Source organism: Bombus affinis, chromosome 5, assembly GCF_024516045.1.
Source record: "Bombus affinis isolate iyBomAffi1 chromosome 5, iyBomAffi1.2, whole genome shotgun sequence".
In the NCBI taxonomy this organism is placed as follows: domain Eukaryota; kingdom Metazoa; phylum Arthropoda; class Insecta; order Hymenoptera; family Apidae; genus Bombus; species Bombus affinis.
Genome location: NC_066348.1, coordinates 7,607,892 through 7,627,993, shown reverse-complemented (window position 1 = coordinate 7,627,993; position 20,102 = coordinate 7,607,892). Strand labels below are relative to the sequence as shown.

Genomic DNA, 20,102 nt, shown 5'->3' with positions numbered 1-20,102 from the left:
TGTAAACAACTTCGCGAATACCTCACCAGTGGCAGCATTGTGGTATGTGCAGTATTATCTGCGCATCGAACGCGGGAAATTTTATAAATAACTCATTCCATGAATAAAATATTAATAATACATGGTATTTTCTTTTGTGCGTGATTTTTTTAGCAATTATTGTAATTTATAGTAAATTCATTCTTTTAAATACAGAAGCAATACGTGTATCTGTATTTACAATAAAGTGAGATAAATAAATTACTTGTTAGTTCAATGAATCATTAGATTTTATGTGACAATAATAACACTTTAAAGTGTTAGTCCAACTTAAACTAACTTTTTAAAGAAAACATAAATGAACTTATTACAACTGTTACATATACATATTATTATATATATACGTTATTACATGTATTACAACCTATGTATAGCATCTTGTCGACTTTGAGCAATAATTTAATATTAATTTCAATATTACGCTATATAAATAGTAATTTTATAAACCTTAAATTAAAAAATATATTCTGTTGAAATTAAGTTTAATTACTAATGTGAAGTGATATTTTTTTACAGAAACTTTTCCTAAAAATTTTTATTCTGACATCTAATTATTATTCAATAAGCCAGACAATAAGACTCGCAAGCCGCTCATTTACATAATCAATATAGATAACATGGAGCGCCGTTTTTCAATAAAATGAACGATGAAACACGTACATCGATAAATGTAACAAAAAATAATATAACGAATACGCGATATATGTATAATTTCGTAAATTATTCCAGAGTTAATTTGTCTGTCAATTATTATTTTTACTGGTGTCGACCTCTGCAAAACATTTCTGTTAAGCACAGGTGTTACAGCATGTGAATTGTCAAAGGATAATAACGTGCAAAGTACTTTTGGTAATGGTTTATTTTGATGAATATGATAAGTTCATTATGTTAATTAACAATAATATACATTTTAGACTGACAACGTGCTATTAGGTGAAACGTCGGTTTTCTTCACTTGACCTTTCCTTATTCCGGTGTAACAGGAAATATGATAAATTCCCCTATAGTTGATTAGCTGCTGGTGCTGATAATAACATGCTGTTAATATATGATAAGCCTGGGCCATATATGTCTATACTCAAGTTGGAATTAATACCAGCGGAACATAATACTACTCAATCTCTCGACAGTCTGCGACCAGTATTAGATAGTAAAGCAATCCTTAAAGTGACAGATGTATCGTAGAATAACCTGAAAAATTATTTCGATCATACCAACTTTCATTGATAATTTTGAAGTATACGAATAAGAAGGTAAAATATTTTCTTTATGTAAAAATTAACATAAATAATTTTACAATAAGATTTCAAATAAGATATTTTATATTAGAATTTTTTTGTAGTTGAAGATGTTTAAGATCCTTTATTTAGGATTATATTTATTGCTATTTGGAAATTGCATTGGTGATTATCCAGATAGGGACACAAAATGGCAAATGCTATGCCCAGGTTTATATCCGAGAGCTTTTACAAGTTACACACCTCGTGGAAATCTATCTAGTGGAATATATACTACCCAGCCTTTAAATACCATGAAACACTGTGTCGCAGCATGCTGCACCGAAACTACATGCAATGTGGCACTTATGCATAATGGTACCTGCTATCATGTGCAATGTAAAAGTTCCAAATTATGTATACCTTTATATAGGAAGGATTTGGCAAATGAAAATCCTCCAAGCATGGTTCTAGTTAAACCTGTAGAAGAAGATGAGATGTGGAGTGATTTGTTGGATCAAATAAATGATGACACTGGGTAAGATTTCAATTTTATATATAATATTTTATTATAACTTCGTTTAATTAATAATTATTTTAATTGATTTCTAGAGGGTTTCTCATGGATGGTACAGAAGGAGATCATATTCTTTTTGGTGGGTCAAATGGGATAAGTTGCATCACTCAAACGAATTGTTTAGAGCATGAAATCTGTGTTAAGTCTGGGGATAAGTCTGATATTGGAATTTGTCAATGTTCTACTGGATTTAAGCACAATAGTGCAGGTAATTATATCATTTAAGCGGTCATTAGAAAGATATTCAATATGTTTTAATTTATTGAGAATTTTTTAATTCGTATTAATTGTGCTAGGAATTTGCACTTTGGTGGAAGACATAGAACTTGGTGTAACACCTCAAGGAAAACCACAAAGTATAAAAGATTCTGGAACATCTATGAAGCCACCAGTAAAACGACTGCTGGTTTCTGCAGTTTCAAAAGAAGTACGCTTACCAGAGAATGAAGTAACATTATCTGCATATACTGTGCCAGCAGAACAAGGAAATGAACATTACAATTACGCTTGGAGTCTTCTAAGTCAACCAGATGGCCATACTGGCACAATGTCTGATCAGAACTGTATGACTGTTAAATTAAGTAATTTATCTGAGGGTTTATATACTTTTAAAGTAACAGTAAATGGTCCAAATACTTATGGAGAAACATATGCAAATGTTAGCGTTTTACCACGTAAGTTTTCTTATTATGCTTATATTTCCTTTGGTTATTATAATTTATTGATTTAATATTATTTGCAGCCAAGAGAATAAATCAAGCACCAGTTGCTATAATTTCACCCGCGTCGCAGGTTGTAAAATTACCGAATACGGGAGCTGTATTAGATGGTTCGTCGAGTAAAGATGACGATCGTGTTATTTCTTATCATTGGGAATTGCAACGAGGTCCTATTGGATATCATCCTAATCTAATCGATACACCTACTTTACAATTAGATAATCTTATCCCCGGCAACTATACTTTTAAGTCAGTATTGATATTATAAATTGTTTATTTATAAAAAATTTAATAATTGTTTAATATTTCAAATCTTTTATTTTTTTAGGTTGACAGTAGAAGATTCCAATCATATCACTAATTCTACAAGTGCTAATATAACAGTTTTGAAAATAATTGATTATCCTCCTAGTGCTAATGCTGGTCAAGACATTATTATATATTTACCTCAGAACACATTGACACTCAATGGTAACTTAAGTACAGATGATCATGGAATAGCAAGTTGGGAATGGACAAAAAGTCCTTCGGATCAAAACAAGGCAGTAGATATGCAGAATACAAGAACGCCGTATTTACAACTGTCTAATTTGGAGGAAGGAATGTATACGTTTGTGCTAAAAGTAACAGACGATTCAGAACAATTTTCTACAGCTGAGGTTCATGTGTTTGTGAAACCACCAACCAATAAACCGCCGAAAGGTAATTACATGATTTTAATTATTCTTATATTTCTATCGAAAAAATCTAAGTATTATTTTATTTTACATAATTTAAAATAGCTGATGCTGGCGAACTTATAACTATAGCGTTACCCGAAACAAAAACTGTACTTGATGGTCGGAAAAGTAAAGATGATATTAAGATTGTATCTTACCATTGGGAGCAAATGAGGTAAATTTAAGTTTATACATTAAGTTCATATATTTAATTGATTATATCTCGTAATATTATAATGCAGTATTAAATTTGATTTAACAGTGGACCTAGTAATGCTGTATTTTCGGCAGTGAATGAATCAGTTACGAATATTACAAAATTAACGAAGGGTGATTACGAGTTTAAGTTAACTGTAATTGACGATAATGGAAATAAAGATTCGGACACCGTTAAAGTAAAAGTTACACAAAGTAAATAGAATTTTATCCTACACTCTATTAACTAGCATTTGTAATTACTTGACTATTAAAATTAACTTTATTACATAGATAAAAATGCTGCCCCGAAAGCAAACGCAGGTGGAGATCAGGTTGTTATAGCCCCGATTAGCGCACTAATTATTAATGGATCTCAATCAACTGACGACCTAAGAATTAGTGAATGGATGTGGTCCAGGGATCCGTCTAGTCTTGCTATAGGCACTATAGTTCAGAATTCTGATAAATCGCCAATCTTAATGGTAATAATATTTAACAGTATCATAAGTAGACAACTTTTTATTCATAACGAAGTATTTTTAAATTTTATTTATAGTTGACAGATATCGTGCCAGGAAGATACCTTTTTAGATTAAAAGTAATAGATGATCAAGGTCTTAGTAGCGAGGACACTGTATCCGTGATAGTAAAACCCGGTAAATATTACAGAAAGAAAGAAATAATACTGTAATAAAGCTTTAAATAATGTATATATATTCTTTATAGACCCACAATTATTGCATTTAGTTGAATTAACATTGAATATCGAAGCAAATTTGTTAACAGTGTCGCAAAAAAATTCTTTGGTATTAAAATTACAAATGTTACTGCGGGATGAAGCATCTATTGTTGTCCGAAATTTAAGAGCGGAGCCACATACAGGCAGAGCTGTCTTAATTTTCTATGTAGAGAAAAAAGGAGGAAAAGTTGCTATGTATGGGCCAGAAGTAGTTAAACGATTGAAAGAAAAATTAAGACAAGATTCAGGCATTCTTCACTTGTCTGTTGCAAACATTGATACTGCTGTGTGTCAAAATAATTGTTCAGGTAAGTATCTTTTATTAAATATCATTACGTTATAAATAACTTTGTTGTATGAAATTTGTTTTTAAATAGGCCATGGAGTATGTGATCAAGAAACAAGATTATGTATGTGTGAAGCATTTTGGATGCAAAATTTAATACAGAAATACTTTGGCAATGGCGATTCCAATTGTGGTATGTTAAAATAAATACGAAAAGTAAATTTTAATATGAAAATGAATTAAGCTGACTTGAAGTCATACTTTTTTTCAGGTTGGAGTATTCTCTATGTAATAATAGCATTATTGTCTCTAGTCGTATGTTGGGTTGGCCTCATTTGGGGTCTTGTTTGTATGTGTCAAAGAATATGTACAGGTAAACGACGTTCACTTGGTACTAAGAAAAAACCACCGCGTTATTCTCTTCTACAACCGGAACCGGAGGACGACAGCAGCACATGTACGGCATCTTTCCTTTTATATGAATTTAGAAATAATATTACGTCATGACTCTTTATGTGTTTATTTTTATAGTTTCAACACATAAAATGGTGTTATCTGAATCAGACACGGACTCTGATGATGTCTTATTCGAACATCGTAAAGCGAAAAATAGTAGTCAAGTAAGAAACGGTAAATCTCGAAATGGCTTTATTAAAGTGGGTTCTAGAGTGAAAACATGAAGTAATAGTCACACCTGTTAAGGTTTTAATGAATCGCGCATTAAGTAAGCCATAATTTCAGGAATTTGTTTCAGGAATGTATAGAATGTAAGATTTCGTTAAACGACGCACATTTGTGTACGTTTGGCCAAAAAAATTAAGAAAACCGTAAATATTACTAGTCAGTTACAAGGCTGTAATTTTAAGTATGTATCTAGCAAGGATATGATTTCTCAGAAGTTGCCACTTGTGAAAAGAATTTGACGAAACTAGATGTACTTAATTAAGTACTGATTAGAGACAAGGAAATACACGCGCTCACTTTATTGCATCTTGTTTGATTTATTCGAAATAACACATATATTTATTGGTATTGTGTACACATATTTGAAACTTTTATTATATAATTATAGTTGTACCGCCGTATATACGCGTGCGGTATTATAGCACAATGATCAAACTTGATTTGATTACGGCCTTAGAAAGTATTGGAATTAGTATTTATATATAACAATCGTTTCTTATTCATATATCTCTTGTATGTAATACTTGCTCTTTAATACGTATATCATCGATCTTATTTTTACACTGCATATGGATAAATAATAAAATTTATTATCCATATAGTTAATGTGGTATTTAATTTCCCTTAACATATATTTTAAGCGAATTAGTTTTCGATGTTAAATAGAAATTGTAATTATTTCTTATAGCACGTGTTACAATTATAAAACAATATAAGTAACAGGAATCATAAAATGATTTTAAATTTAGTATAAAGTATTCTAAAGCACCCACATTTTCGTTTCGCATGCGTTCGCTTTAACGTTATTTATAACTCATTACGCTATGGCAAGCACGAAGTAGTGCAAAAGATATTCATACCATCCACCGACGAATTTCTGTATATGTTACGTTTCTCCATAAATCAGTAAGTCCTCTTTAATCTTTTTTAGATTAAATAATTTACGTAATTTTAATTATATCAATAAATAAATTAGCGTGACAATTTAATGGTGTCTATGGATTTTATCAACTGTTCGAAATATCGATCTATAAAGAGTTGCTGCAGTGAAAAGTCATCGATGGACGATGAAAATAAGAACAATGAATTTCGTAATAAAGACTGTATATTCCTTGAACGAAAAAATAAAATCGAAGATGGATATTCTACTGTTAACGTGGAGCCATTACGTTTCGTTAAAAACGTACAGTAAGTGCTACTTTTAATTTTTATATACATTGACATAAAATGCAAATTCTTTTCTTATATATTTTAGTAAACATTAAAAATTTAATTCATTGTTAAGAATCTAAAAATAGAAATGACATTTGCATTGTCATATACACGCTATAGATTTTGAAACAAATAAAACAAGTTCATTAAAAAATTAAAAAAAGAATCTTTTACTATAAAAAAGTTACATGATTTTTTTTCATTCAACTATGATAAATGCTCCAATCCATCTTTATCATGGAATGCGAATAGACCAAATTCTGTATATCAATTTTTTGAGTTACCTTCTAGCATGAAAGACCAAATAAACGGAGATATACAAAAGGAAAGTTTCTCTTCCTTTAATACGCAGGAAGAAAAAGATTTTCGATGTCCTAGATGTGGTCAAAGCATGCAAGAACCTAGATTACTTCCTTGCTTGCATCCTATATGTTCAACATGTATTTCAGAATTAATGAGTAAACGTAAGTGATATAGAGTTAAATATTTAATGTACCTTCTCAAAAACAAAAATCTTATTATGCTCTCTTTTATATTCACAGCATTTGATAATTTTACAAAAAGTATTAAAACTCAAAATAATCAATCGGAAAGCAGCCAAAATAATTATTACGAAATTTGCCCTCTATGTGATGTTCAATTACCAAATGCTAATTCAACAGTTCCACCTCCGCATTATCCTCTTCAGTATCGTCTGGTAATGAGTGCTATCCGCTCTAAATTTACAAACAAAATACTTTGTGATATTTGCCCAGATGAAGTTGTTGTAAGCATTATGTCAAATTAAAATAAATTTACATCTTAAAGACATTTAAAAATGTTATACTTTTAATATTTAATATTTTTAAAGGCAGTTGTTCAGTGTTCCACGTGTCTTCGCAATTTTTGCTTAGACTGTGGTATGAAACATCAACAACAAATCACAATGGAATTAAAACCATTAAAACATTCGATAAGACCGCTAATGGAAGCTACAAAAGTACGACGTACTGCACTTTGTCAGCAACATCCTACACATGCTTTGCGTTTTTATTGTATTGCTTGTCAACAGGTTCATAATTTGCTATTTTAATTATATGTATAACATTTTTCTATTTAACAAATAGTATTTTTTATGTATATAAGATATTTTTTAGGTAACCTGTAAAGAATGTATGTGGAGTAGTCAACACAGAGGTCATGCAAGTGAAAATGCTGTTGGAGTTGCAAAACGAGTTATTTTATATTTAACGAAAATGTTGCAAAGAGCAAAAATGGTTTTAAACATGCTCCTAACGCAGTACGATCGGGATGCATTTTTAAATAGCTCTTTTGAGGAAATAAAGGATACTTGCATTTCAGTTGATTATAGGTATGTTAAACTGACAATTTTTTAAATCAATTATTTGTCAGATAATATTACAATTATAAGAAATATATATACACACATAAAAAAAGAATTAGGGATATGCTAAGACAGAAGGTATATTATAAGAGAAACATATGTAAGTAAATATACACACATATATTACTTACATACATGCATCTGAATTGTCATGTGATGATTATTACTATAGATCTTAAGATTCAATTAAGAATATCTTGTGACTGTCATTTGAGGTAAAAACTTATGCATTGCTATAGGATACAAAAAACTGTGATAAAAAATAATTGTTACTATACAAATAATTAAAAAAAATAAAACATTCCATTATATAATTTTATCCTATTATCTGTATATAATAAATGTTTATATTTGTAAAAGAAATAAAACATATTCGTGAAAAAATAAAATTTATTTCAAACCACTACCATTAAAACAGCAGTTGATGTATACTTTTTTGAAAAGAGAGGCAACATCCATAACGTAATATTGATCCACAGCAAGACCAATGATATACCCCAGGATGTCCAATATGACCATGGCCACAACCTTTATATCCACCTTTAATTACATGATATATTCTATACTGTAATAAATAATGGTGTATAATACAATTATTTAGAGAATTTATATATTACCAGGTATAATTCCTCCACAGCCACAAGTGGCTTCTTTCTTACCCCCACTTGAACAGAAAGTACAACAGTGATAAATACCAGTATGAAGAGGTTTGAATATAGACGTCCTTGTATTTTGACTGGAATTTTCTGTAAAAATTTGTATTTATTAAAAAAAAAAAAAAAAATATATATATATATATATAACAGAAGATCATGATGTTTATATGAATATATTCTTTACCTAATGATATGTTAGATACACCCAAGACTTTAAATCTTGTTATTATTGTATTAGCAAGACTCAATATTTCTACATTTGAACCATCTGCAAGTAATTCATTTGTAAGAGAAATAGCATCAAGAAGTTGTCTAGCTCGTTTTAATCTATTGAATTCTTGAATTCTTTCCTGTGCCTGTTTAGAATGTGATGTTGTATCATAATTCTTGAGGTTCGATCCATCGTACAAAGCCTCATTGAAACATCTGATTAAATTAGATAATTATCATTACTTATATTCTAAATTAAATGTGAATATAAACAGTATTATCTTAAATTTTTTAATATGAACAATAATATTATATTATAAATAGGATCTTCATTATTTGTGTTACAAAGATTATATAATTGTCATGTGATGTACATTCGACAAGATTCTTTATTTACTTAAAATAATGTACCATTAATAATTTTGTGTTTTACTGTCATTTGAGGTTTAAGTATGTTTCTTTAATAAAATATATTTTAATAAATTTTATAATTATCTTCTTACCTAATTATATAGTCTTTAATTGTATACTATTATTTCCATAAACAATGTTATAATTATTTTCAATTTTAATTTACATTATTATAACGTTTTGTAATATACGTAGTTATACATGTGGGCATTGAAACAAATTCATATTTATTATTGTTGCATATAGCCTTTTAAAAGATACTTAATGTATTCATCCTTTTGATGTTAGGTTAGAGAAACATTTTTCGAAAAATATATTGGAGCCACGATTATTTGAAATAAAATATTAATTTTTTCATATCTACATATATGAATTATCACATAATTCGATGCATTATTTCATATACATTCAAAAATATAAGTAGGCTTTTCACAAGAAACGTATAAACACGCAATAATACATTTTAGCTGCCATTGCTTAAACCAGTTTAAACTTAAACCAATAAAACAATGGCAACTATATATATATAATTTTTGCAAACCAAAACTTACTATCAAAAAAAGTTGTACTAAATATAAGCAAATATGAGTAATATAATACAAAATAAATTAACAATTTTTTGTTCTAATCAATAAAATATACATATTACATTAATATTATAGTAATGCCACTTATTAAACATAATTTTTGTTAATTTATTTACATACATGAAATGAAAGTTAAATAAAACGCAAATTCATAAAATAATTATAATCTTACAATTAATTTCCAAAATTTTTAATTATTTTTCTTCCTATTTTATTGAATCCACATTAAACATCCAAGCATGTTAAAATATACTGTTTTATTATATTTGTATGCAATTATTGTAAAATAATTGTAAGCTAGAAAAATTGTAGCTGTGTCTGTTATTAAAGAGATCATAACTTACAATATTAATTTTGGAATCAATTGTATTAAATGTAATTCAACTATTGTTAAAAAGAAGAACTGTTATATAGTACAATCAAGTGCAACACCTAGAAAATCTTCAAATCCAATATTGATTACCCCTGCTTGCTCAGTATCCCTTACTCGGAAAGCATCTGTAAAAAGTAGTTAAAAATGAAGTTTATTCATACAATTTATACTTTTCAATATTTTTATTATTTTTAGATTTTAACATATTTTTATTTGTTATATGTATATATTTACCTGTAAATTTTTGAATTTGTACACATAACACAATAAATTGATCAACTGTGATACTAGAATGACCCTTAGGATCACTTTTCTTTATAAGAAATGATATAAACTCTGGACTTAATCTATATCCCATCCGTGTTAATGCTGCACTTAATTCACTTTCTTGTATACTTCCAGAATTATCATGATCAAAACTACGAAAAACACTTAACCATGCATTAATATAATTATAAAGAGCATGAAACTCATACAAATCTATTGTACCATTCTTTTCTTTATCAAACATTCCTATAAATGGAGAAAAAATGTTTTAGATATTCTGAAATTTATTGATAGACTAGAGTATTAAATTATAAGAATATACCTATCATAAGTCGGCAAGCAGTATCTGAAAATGTACCCCCTTGTCCATTTGCTAAAGCAGATTGTAATTCTATAGCCGTGATTCTTCCACTGTTATCTCTATCAACAGCAGCAAACCACTGCTGTACTTCTGGATTTACTTGTGTTTCAGGATTTGTTGCTCCAAACATTGAATTCTAAAAATGTATAACATTCACTTTGAAACAATAAAATATAAACAAGTGATGAATAAGCAAAACATAACATAAGTATTATCATAAATATTGTAATGCTTTATAAATAGTTATAATAAACGTGCAGAATACATTATTCTACATTTTAAAATGATAAAAGGTATTTTAATTTATTGATAAAGTATCTCTATCTGAATTGCAGGAAGATAATTACCGGATAGGCCATAATTGACGTTTTCTGTCAGCTGTCAAATAGTATTAATTACAGCGTGTATTCAATTGTTGTACTAATGCAACACAAGTGATACACAATACATATATGGAATAATTACATATATGTATGTATATATATTGCATATATAGTTAATTAGTCATTCATACAATTAGAAATTTAATGTGTACTTAATTTTTCAATTGTACGAAATGTTACTTCCTCATTTATACTTCACGAAAGAAAGAATATATTTTATTTCACATTTTATTATAAAAATGTTAATGATATCTATATTTTTATAAGCGCTAACACTGACAGTGCCATCTTACGAATTGTTTTGCATTTAAAACGATCGTATACATACATAGAGGGTAGGGTGGTTTGTAGTGTTCGCGTTTGCTTGATTTTCTGACAGGAGCATTAGAAAGGGAAAAAACAGCTGTTGGACGTTATTTTCATCTTTGTTAAGATATTGTTGATCTCGCCATGGATGACTTACAAAATTATAAGTTACAGCTTCAACAGGTACGGCTTTTGTTTTTCGTTTAACCTAACAAGAACGATGGGTTGGCGAGTCCATTTTTGGCGATTCCTTTCTTGTTTACGACACTAGACGTTTAATGAATTTTGTATTTTACCGTTTTAGGTGGAAGCGGCGCTTACTACGGATCCTACCAATGAAGAACTCCTGAAATTGAAAATTGATCTCGAGGAAGTAATAGAGCTGACACATGATTTAATTAAATCACAACAGCAGGAAAAAAGGCAAGCCAATGGCATGGATGCTAAAGATCCTATTTTACTTGCAGTTTTGGCCAATAAGTGGAAGGTTGGTGATCAATGTATGGCACCCTGGAGCGAGGATGGCAAGTAAGTAATTGCATATATCTTTTTGATAAATTAGCAGTTATCTACAGTGGCTTTATGAATGTAATTTAAAGAATGGAACATAAATAGAAATTTGTTTTACCTATTAAATGTCATAACTATACTGTAGACTTGTCTGCAATTATAGAAAATTTGGAAGTACAGAATTGTACAGAATGCATATAAAGTGCAAAAATATATAAAATATCCAAAATATAGTGCTTCTTATAATATTTAATAGGTAAAACAATTTTACACAAAGGTTCTACCTTTTAAATATATTCTGAAATATATAAAATAATATAAAAATTTGTAGTTTAATCATAAGAAATACCACACTTTAGGTATTTCATATATTTGTATGTATCATATGCATTCTGTGCATTTTTGCTCCAAATTTCTTATAAGTGCATACAAATCTATAGTAGTAATAAGATACAACAATCGTGATTATGTTGGTAAAATTTGAAACCAATCTGAAAATGTATATACAATATCTTTTATTATTTCATTTACTTTTTTTAGATATTATGAGGCAACCATAGATGCAATAAGTGAAGATGGTGTTGTCAACATAACATTTAACGAATATAAAAACACAGATGTCACAATGCTTAGTCAATTAAAATCTGTAGCTAAAAGGCCAGCATCAGATTGGGCAGATCAAAAGTCTAAGTGAGTTAGCAATTATTTATTAGCTTTATTTATTCATTATTAACATGATCTCCCCTTTACAATTTTGAGCACATATCAGCTTTTTTTAAGAACATTGTGGGATAAGTTTTACAAGAAATTATGATTACTAATAGTACATTTTTCTCCTTATTCCTTTATCCCCAATTGGCTACAATATTCACTCCACTGTTTGGTCTGCTTCGATCTGAAATTCCGTTATTGTTCATTTGTCTTTTGGTGTCGCACTGTTCGTGTACATCGCCGGAATCCAGGAAAAGGTAACAAGAAATAACAGATTTTTGTTGGAATATTTTTTTATTTTTCTTACATACACATACACACACATACACAAATACTATTACACATGATTTTGAATGGTATATTAGTTTGAATTCGAGTATAATAATATTTTTAGGACAAAGTAATAAAGAATTTTATGACAGTGAAGTTTAAGATAATATGTAATATAGTAATTGTAAGTAAATTTTTAGCTGTATTTACATTAATTTGCATTAAGAAGTTTCTAGGTGAATTAAAATTATTTCTATTTTATCATTATTCTCATAGAGATGGAACGATTTATTAGATTTTATATTTCATGAAGTAGTAGTAACCACTTATTCTGTTTACATATAATTCATTTTACAATAATCAATATTGCTAAAATTCATTACAGAATTCATTATTCATATTTTCTATTTTTAGCCAAAAATGTTATATGGAAACATCATGGTAGATTTATCACTAGTGGTTTCACGAATGATAAGTTTATTAATTTTCAGAAAAATGCAAGCTGCTGCAGTAGCAGGTTCAGATCCTAACAAACAAAGAGAATATCTAAAAAAAAAGAAACAGAGGAAACTTCAGCGATTTAAGGAACTTGAAGAAGAGCGCGAAATGGAGAAAAACAAATGGCTAGCATTTACAAATAAAGTACTTTTCATTTTTCAAATCGTTACCAAATTTCTTAATTATTAATTATTAATATACTATGTTTTTTAACGCAGTCTTCTAAGAAAGGTGTGATTAAAAAGAGTATATTTGCAACGCCAGAAAATGTAAATGGTCGAGTTGGAATCGGCACGTGTGGAGTAAGCGGTCGAGAAATGACTAAGTTCAGTAATGGTGAAAAATGGAGAAGAGGAGCATGAATACTATTGTAAATATGCAATTTATAATAATTCGTGAGATAGAACTATTGATTATTGTTATTATTCCGATAAATTTAAATTTCGAGGAAACTGAACAATTGTATGTTTTGTGTTATGAGAATGTTTCCGAGTGTGTGAATTGAAGAGAGTGTTTAGCGGTATTTGTAGATTGTGCGTAATCATTATGTTACGAACGGATAATGACCTCAAATAAATCCGGGAAGTATTTGGATTTTCTACCTTTATGAAGCGAATGGTTGTTGTGAACGAATGTATTTCTAGATTAATACATTTATGTGGGTATGACCTCGTTTGTAACCTGTAATGGATACGAATAAATGTATATTTTAAAGTCAGACTATGCAATAATGTCCAAAATGTTTTATTAAACCCATTAACAGAACAAGATTATTTTACTTGTATGATTAACTATTATTTATATGGAATTTTATATTTGTTACCTTATTGTTAAATAAATGATTCTGTATTCTAAAAAGAGTGATATACATATTTATTTAAATATGAATAATTCGATCTAGTAGCGTCAGCGTCATAGTACGTTATAGAGATGAACTAATTCACTATGGTATATATTTATAGTTGATACCGTTAGAAAGATAAAAATGGTCGTTTTATCGTGGAACAACACGTCACCAGTATATATTGGTGATATATTTGAAGGGACAAAACTAATATAAGAGGTTGATAAATTTGAAAAGATGAATGTATTAAATTACTACGTTATTGTAAAGGCCTATGATAATTATCGTTTTGTTTAAAGCTCCTAAATCAAGCTCTAACCTATTTTAATAAAAATCGTCAGTAAACACTAAGTACATTTGACGTTTTCGTTATGACAATAAAATAATTCAATGTTTATATTATTCAAGTTAAATCGGTTGTTAAAAATTGTCCTTTCAAGGCATTAAATAAAATGTATTTTAACAAATAACGTAGACATGATTCTTAGGGAAAAACTTTTTATGTGCTTATCAGTTTATTATCTAAAATCTTCAGAAAATCGGAATTGATTGAAGGCAAGAAGACTGATTCAACTGTTAAACATAAGTAATTGTTATATAAAATAAATATTTTATTTATATAAAAGATATGGAGTCAAACGAAAGAAATCAATTGCCAAATGGAGATACTGCAAACAGCGATATCGATTGGTCTAGATATGGATTGCATAATAATGCAGAGTCTCAAAGAAATAATGAAGCACAAAGACATAATAGAGAATATGAAGAACTTGGTCCTGAAATGTATCAAACCGGAGCAAATGAATTGTTTGCTCAAGAATATGTAAGTGGTTAAGATAAGAGTATTTATCATTATATTCTTAAACTTCCTGCCTTTCAGAGTGCTGATCCTTGGTGGAAATCAAACTTTTTCATTTCTCAACCTGTATTATTTGGAACTTGGGATGGGGTTTTTACATCTTGTCTAATTAATATTTTTGGAGTTATTGTCTTTTTGAGATCTGGGTGGATAGTAGGCCAAGCTGGTGTTCTTAATGCTGTTTTAATAATTTTGTGTACAGGTAATAATAATTGTATTTATATATATCAGTAATGATTAGATTTAAACAGTTGAAGAATTTTAATATTTCATCATTATTTTAGTATGTATCGCGTTAGTGACTGTATTGTCTGCTGTGGGAATATGTGAAAGATGTCGCGTAGAGAGTGGTGGAGTTTACTTTTTACTATCACATGTGTTAGGATCAAGATTTGGTGGATCTATTGGATTACTATATTGTTTTGGACAGGTGGGACAATTTGTATAACTATAATATTTAGAACATTACTTTAAAACCTTTTGTAGGCGGTGGGCTGTGCTCTAAATGTTCTAGGGTTTGGAGAGTCTATGGCTGGTCTTGTGGGTTTAGAATCTACATGGGCAGAACGTGGTTTTGCTTGTACTGCTGTTATCTTGTTATCTGTTATTAATATTGCTGGTGTCAAGTGGGTCATAAAACTCCAGTTTATTCTATTATTAATTCTATTGCTTGCTGGTGTAGACTTTATGGTTGGAAGTTTTACTCATGTGAATGTTGGTAAGAGCATTAGTCTATAGTTCATGATATTTTTATTGTTACTTCTGACAAGTATAACAATACATATACAATACAAAGTGTAACATATACAATAATGTTGTATGTATATGTTATAGAGGCGGGTTTTGAAGGATGGTTATCAGGAAATTTAAAAAATAATACTTTTACCAACTATCAAGATGGATATAATTGGTTTACAGTTTTTGGTGTATTCTTTCCCACAGTAACTGGCGTTTTAGCTGGTATTAATATGAGTGGAGATTTAAAACATCCATCTACCGATATTCCTAATGGAACATTGGCAGCTGTAGGGACTGGGTAAAAATCATAATTCAAAATTAAGTGTGTCATACCCATTGCAAGAACTTAATCACAATTCTGTATTTAATTTCAGAACCTTTTTGTATTTATGTTTTTCATTATTTCTCGCGGCAACTTGTACTCGAAAGGCACTACTTACGAACTTTATGATTGCATCGACAGTATCAGCGATTTCAGTATTGCTACTGGCAGGTCTTTATGTGTCATCATTTAGCAGTTGTTTAGGTGCAATGTATGGTACACCTCGAGTTCTTCAATCTATCGCTAGTCAAAATGTAATACCAGGAATCAGTTGTTTGCAAAGAGGGGTGAGCATGATTTTACAATTATACATTTCTTCTATTATCACGTGTGGTTATAACCATAAAATAATTATTACATTTTAGAAAGGACCAAACAAGGTACCCGTGTATGCAATGCTAGTTGTTGCCATTGTCACATTAACTTTCATTATTACTGGTCAAATTAATACACTTGCGCCAATTGTTACTATGCCTTTTCTCTTGACATATGCGTGCTTGGATTATGCATATTTCGCCCTTGCACAAACATTCGATATTCAACTGTCTCGTGAACAAAGATTTCGAACACAGTCTCCGACGTTTGATCACGATTATGACTCTACAAGTAGAAATAATTCAATAACTGATATCGATAATGATCTCGATAACTTATTTCCTGAACGGATACGACATAAAAATCTTATCGTAAGTACAGGTAAATGTTTCATTAATTATTGTACGAAGAACAAAATAGAAAATATTGTATTTATCATTTTCAGAGAAATCCTAGCCTTTCTGAAAATAATATGTATATAGATTCTTCTCCAAGTATCGATGAAAATGCTAGCAGTACAGATAATTCAGAACGAAAAATTCATATCCATAATAAACTGGGAAATTGGTATAGTCCTTTGTGTAATAGATGGTTTTCATTATTAGGGGTAAATCTTTTATTACTTTACTTTATTACTTTACTTTATTACTTTACTTTATTACTTTATACATTATCAAACTTATGATTTAAGTATAATTATAACGTGAATTTCTTTTACAGTGTCTTATAAAATTATTCATCATGTTTCTTGTTCATTGGGGTTATGCTATTGCCAATATTGTTGTGGTTTTCCTTGTTTGGAGTTACATTGGTCATGCTAATCCTGCAGTTAAACCAGGTGTTTCATCTGAATTTAAATTGCTTAAATGGCTGAAAACGTCGCTATTGAGAATAATGGGGTAATTTTTAACACTATTGTAATATTTTTTTGGCAAAACTATAATAATAAAAGAGGTATTGTTCACAAATTTCAGAAGAAAAGTTTATGATTATGAACAAATTGTGGTTACACCTGTGCATCCTGGTGTAGAAACTTGTTCGGCTCAATTAAATGAGGAAAATGAAGACTTTGCTGGGAGAAGAAGATACCATCAAACAGCCACAGTCACAGGGCAATATGTCAATGTTGATTAAATATTGCACCTAGCAAGATTTTAGGGAAAAGTATTCAGTGGAAATCAGATATGAATCATTTGAAAAAGGAATTGTATAGGAATCATTTTATCATCGTATTTTAAAATAGGACGAAACGAAAAGAGAAGCGTTGGTTTAACATCCGCAACGTTATTGACCGCACAAAACTAGTCTAGCTAGGAATTAAGAACATTTCATATCTTAAATACAAGGAATTTTTTATAAAAATGTCACGTGATAGCCTTAAAAGCACTAATAATCGAATAAGGAACAAGCACAAAATATGTCATTCCGAGCAACTGAGTAAAAGGACTATTTGTATCAGTTTACTCGATGTATGTACATTAAACAGTTGAAATGCAATACTGCCAGAAGCATTTCTGAAATGGAGGGTCCATGTATTCAGTGAATTATTTTAGGAACTATTTCTTGTGACGTGAGATTATTTATTCTTTATAGCCCTTATAATTTGGAATAAAATCATAATATTTTATGTATCATATGAAGGTATGAAGAAAACGATGGTGGATATCAAATCATTTATATTAAATACTTTGTAAATATGTAGTGATAACATATTTATATGCTATTTAACATTTTTATAAATGTCGCTACATAAATAAGTATGTTACTAATAAAATATACATACATATAGATCAATAATCAAAATATGAATCTTTATTTTTTGTCCCATTTTCTCTTTTTTAAATGGATATGACGTGCAAAGAACACAGTATTGTATTATTGAATTATAAAAGACTTTGGGTTTAGAGAAATTGAAATGAGAAATAAAATGTGCTATTAATTTTAAATTTTTGCAAATGTACTACTCTAATCCATTACACGTATACAATTAATATTGGCGGGATTTTATATTTTGCAAATTACATTATATTTATAAATTTTTTTGACATTATGTTGTCGTATACAAAATTATATTAATATATTTGACCACATATAAACAAAACAAAGCAGTATTTACTAGAAATAATTGTTTGAATTCCACTACTTATTAAATTTTAATAAAAATGGACTTCCGGCTTGACATTGAATTGACTTGCATTGTGCTTGCAAAAATAGAAGTGTTTGAAAGTTCGAACAGAGTGTTTGATTATCTTGTGCTACTTAATTAAATTTAAAATGTGTGTTCTTAATTATTTGTTACTTTATCTTTTCATAGTATTAGAGTCAGTACGCGTCATATTATACGCGAATATAGTTTCTATATTCATCCCTAAACTTGTTCATTCGTGATCTGTAGTTCGACGATATAATGATCTCGCGTGGGAAAATTTTCAAACGGAAAATATGCATTGCATATTTCTGTACAAACAGGTAAAAATCTTGATATTATCGAACAATGTCGACATTGTCAACAATACTCAAACTTGCGAATAGGATTTATTTATAAACAATTTCATCTTTTAACGTTTTCAGAGCTTACGTTCGGGTTCTAGTGTATATATATACACTAGATATATATACACACACACATATATATATATATAACTACTACAGTACAGCGAAACGACTTTATGCTACCTTCTCTTGTAGTGATCTACGTCATACGTAAGTCTATAAAATACATTTTCAACATTTTTATCATTTTTACCATTTCACAACCAAATCAAGTCTATTTTTACATTATCATTAGATATTCAAATTCCAGATAAAATTGCTTTAATAATATATCATATAATAAAATATTCACATAGAATATTAAAATAAATTAATCAAATATTTCTTGACAAAAGAAGGAAGAAAATAGTGGTTCCCTCGTCGCATGATATTCATCAATTAATATCGTGTAATCGAGGGAGTATATCTTTTAGCGTAATTTTATAAAAATCGTCCAGTTTAATCCGATCGACCGTTTTCAAATTACGAGTATAATTCACACTTTATTGTCTATTCATGAGCGTCCTCTGGCCAGGGATTATGTTTCATTTATGCTTGCGCATGTACATCGGGCTATTAATCGCTCCAGATTCAGTAAGTACCGACAACCGGTTAAACTCGCGGCGAGAGCTTCGGAAGCTAGGAGGTTGGTGGTGATCTCGCGGCCAACCGCGATGGTTAACCCTCCTCCGCACGGCAGCCTCTTAGGTGGTTGTGTTAAAATCCTCCACGGCGTCAGAATGCGAGATAATTAGTTACACTATGTGAACCTGTATTTCTAATAACTGATTTCGACCATCGAAAATATTATATAGTGTTATTAATTTTTCAAGTATTGTTGAAGATGTAAAGTATTTAATCCTTAGCTGGTACAATTCTTTAATATTGCACCAGTGACAAAAAAGGGTGAATTTTCGCTCACATTATAATAATGTATTTATGGAACAACGACAAAGTTAAAGACACAGAAGCGCACAGATTTACTTTTACGAAAATAGAACTTGAACTATTTGATCATGATAATAGAATAATATTATTATTAGTTGTAAATAATTTTTATTATCAAGGGTGTATGTTTTGTAAAGCTACTGAATGTTTACGACAATGGTTAAACATGGTATAGCATAACATTTTATCACAATTAGCATTTGTCTTGGTTTTTTCCTTGAAGATTA

At 29.4% G+C, this 20,102-nt stretch overlaps 6 protein-coding genes across 12 annotated transcripts; 4 read left to right on the top strand and 2 right to left on the bottom strand.

Moving 5' to 3' along the window:
* The first annotated feature begins 770 nt into the window (after window positions 1-770).
* Window positions 771-5,779, top strand: LOC126916953 (dyslexia-associated protein KIAA0319-like protein). Of its 3 annotated transcripts, none has more exons than XM_050723299.1 (15): window positions 771-888; window positions 954-1,292; window positions 1,382-1,794; window positions 1,869-2,041; window positions 2,130-2,507; window positions 2,576-2,801; window positions 2,881-3,254; window positions 3,335-3,446; window positions 3,534-3,682; window positions 3,761-3,951; window positions 4,026-4,125; window positions 4,196-4,516; window positions 4,586-4,687; window positions 4,766-4,951; window positions 5,026-5,779. In XM_050723299.1, exons 3-15 carry the CDS (start codon window positions 1,388-1,390, stop codon window positions 5,172-5,174), a joined length of 2,868 nt encoding a protein of 955 aa, XP_050579256.1. In that variant the 5' UTR covers window positions 771-888; window positions 954-1,292; window positions 1,382-1,387; the 3' UTR covers window positions 5,175-5,779. The 3 variants fall into 3 exon arrangements, with proteins under 3 accessions (XP_050579256.1, XP_050579257.1, XP_050579255.1); XM_050723300.1 differs by having other exon boundaries at window positions 806-1,292; window positions 5,026-5,124; window positions 5,236-5,779; XM_050723298.1 differs by having other exon boundaries at window positions 806-1,292.
* Window positions 5,780-5,838: 59 nt separating this feature from the next.
* Window positions 5,839-7,895, top strand: LOC126916955 (tripartite motif-containing protein 45-like). 3 transcript variants are annotated; one of them, XM_050723304.1, is made up of 6 exons: window positions 5,840-6,084; window positions 6,155-6,366; window positions 6,682-6,854; window positions 6,933-7,156; window positions 7,241-7,441; window positions 7,527-7,895. In XM_050723304.1, the coding sequence occupies exons 2-6, from the start codon at window positions 6,167-6,169 to the stop codon at window positions 7,764-7,766; spliced, it is 1,038 nt and encodes a 345-aa protein (XP_050579261.1). In that variant the 5' UTR covers window positions 5,840-6,084; window positions 6,155-6,166; the 3' UTR covers window positions 7,767-7,895. The 3 variants fall into 3 exon arrangements, with proteins under 3 accessions (XP_050579262.1, XP_050579261.1, XP_050579260.1); XM_050723305.1 differs by having other exon boundaries at window positions 5,839-6,366; window positions 7,241-7,369; XM_050723303.1 differs by having other exon boundaries at window positions 5,840-6,366.
* Window positions 7,896-8,146: 251 nt separating this feature from the next.
* On the bottom strand, window positions 8,147-9,525 carry LOC126916996 (uncharacterized). Its single transcript, XM_050723381.1, has 4 exons — window positions 9,512-9,525; window positions 8,615-8,856; window positions 8,392-8,520; window positions 8,147-8,314 (listed from the first exon to the last, which is right to left on the bottom strand). The coding sequence occupies exons 1-4, from the start codon at window positions 9,523-9,525 to the stop codon at window positions 8,184-8,186; spliced, it is 516 nt and encodes a 171-aa protein (XP_050579338.1). The 3' UTR covers window positions 8,147-8,183.
* On the bottom strand, window positions 8,615-11,485 carry LOC126916957 (peflin). Of its 3 annotated transcripts, XR_007710833.1 has the most exons (5): window positions 11,351-11,485; window positions 10,601-10,775; window positions 10,246-10,524; window positions 9,983-10,136; window positions 8,615-8,856 (listed from the first exon to the last, which is right to left on the bottom strand). XR_007710833.1 is itself a non-coding variant. In XM_050723307.1 (4 exons), the coding sequence occupies exons 1-4, from the start codon at window positions 11,405-11,407 to the stop codon at window positions 10,045-10,047; spliced, it is 603 nt and encodes a 200-aa protein (XP_050579264.1). In that variant the 5' UTR covers window positions 11,408-11,485; the 3' UTR covers window positions 9,813-10,044. The 3 variants fall into 3 exon arrangements, 2 of the variants coding, with proteins under 2 accessions (XP_050579264.1, XP_050579265.1); XM_050723307.1 differs by lacking the exon at window positions 8,615-8,856 and having other exon boundaries at window positions 9,813-10,136; XM_050723308.1 differs by lacking the exons at window positions 8,615-8,856; window positions 11,351-11,485 and adding an exon at window positions 10,987-11,146 and having other exon boundaries at window positions 9,813-10,136.
* On the top strand, window positions 11,361-14,035 carry LOC126916956 (survival of motor neuron-related-splicing factor 30). The gene is made up of 5 exons (XM_050723306.1): window positions 11,361-11,511; window positions 11,633-11,856; window positions 12,379-12,528; window positions 13,311-13,461; window positions 13,536-14,035. The coding sequence occupies exons 1-5, from the start codon at window positions 11,473-11,475 to the stop codon at window positions 13,677-13,679; spliced, it is 708 nt and encodes a 235-aa protein (XP_050579263.1). The 5' UTR covers window positions 11,361-11,472; the 3' UTR covers window positions 13,680-14,035.
* Window positions 14,036-14,267: 232 nt separating this feature from the next.
* LOC126916954 (solute carrier family 12 member 8) lies at window positions 14,268-18,198 on the top strand. The gene is made up of 10 exons (XM_050723302.1): window positions 14,268-14,984; window positions 15,042-15,222; window positions 15,305-15,450; window positions 15,507-15,738; window positions 15,855-16,056; window positions 16,133-16,367; window positions 16,446-16,766; window positions 16,841-17,002; window positions 17,116-17,294; window positions 17,370-18,198. The coding sequence occupies exons 1-10, from the start codon at window positions 14,790-14,792 to the stop codon at window positions 17,527-17,529; spliced, it is 2,013 nt and encodes a 670-aa protein (XP_050579259.1). The 5' UTR covers window positions 14,268-14,789; the 3' UTR covers window positions 17,530-18,198.
* The last annotated feature ends 1,904 nt before the right edge of the window (window positions 18,199-20,102 follow it).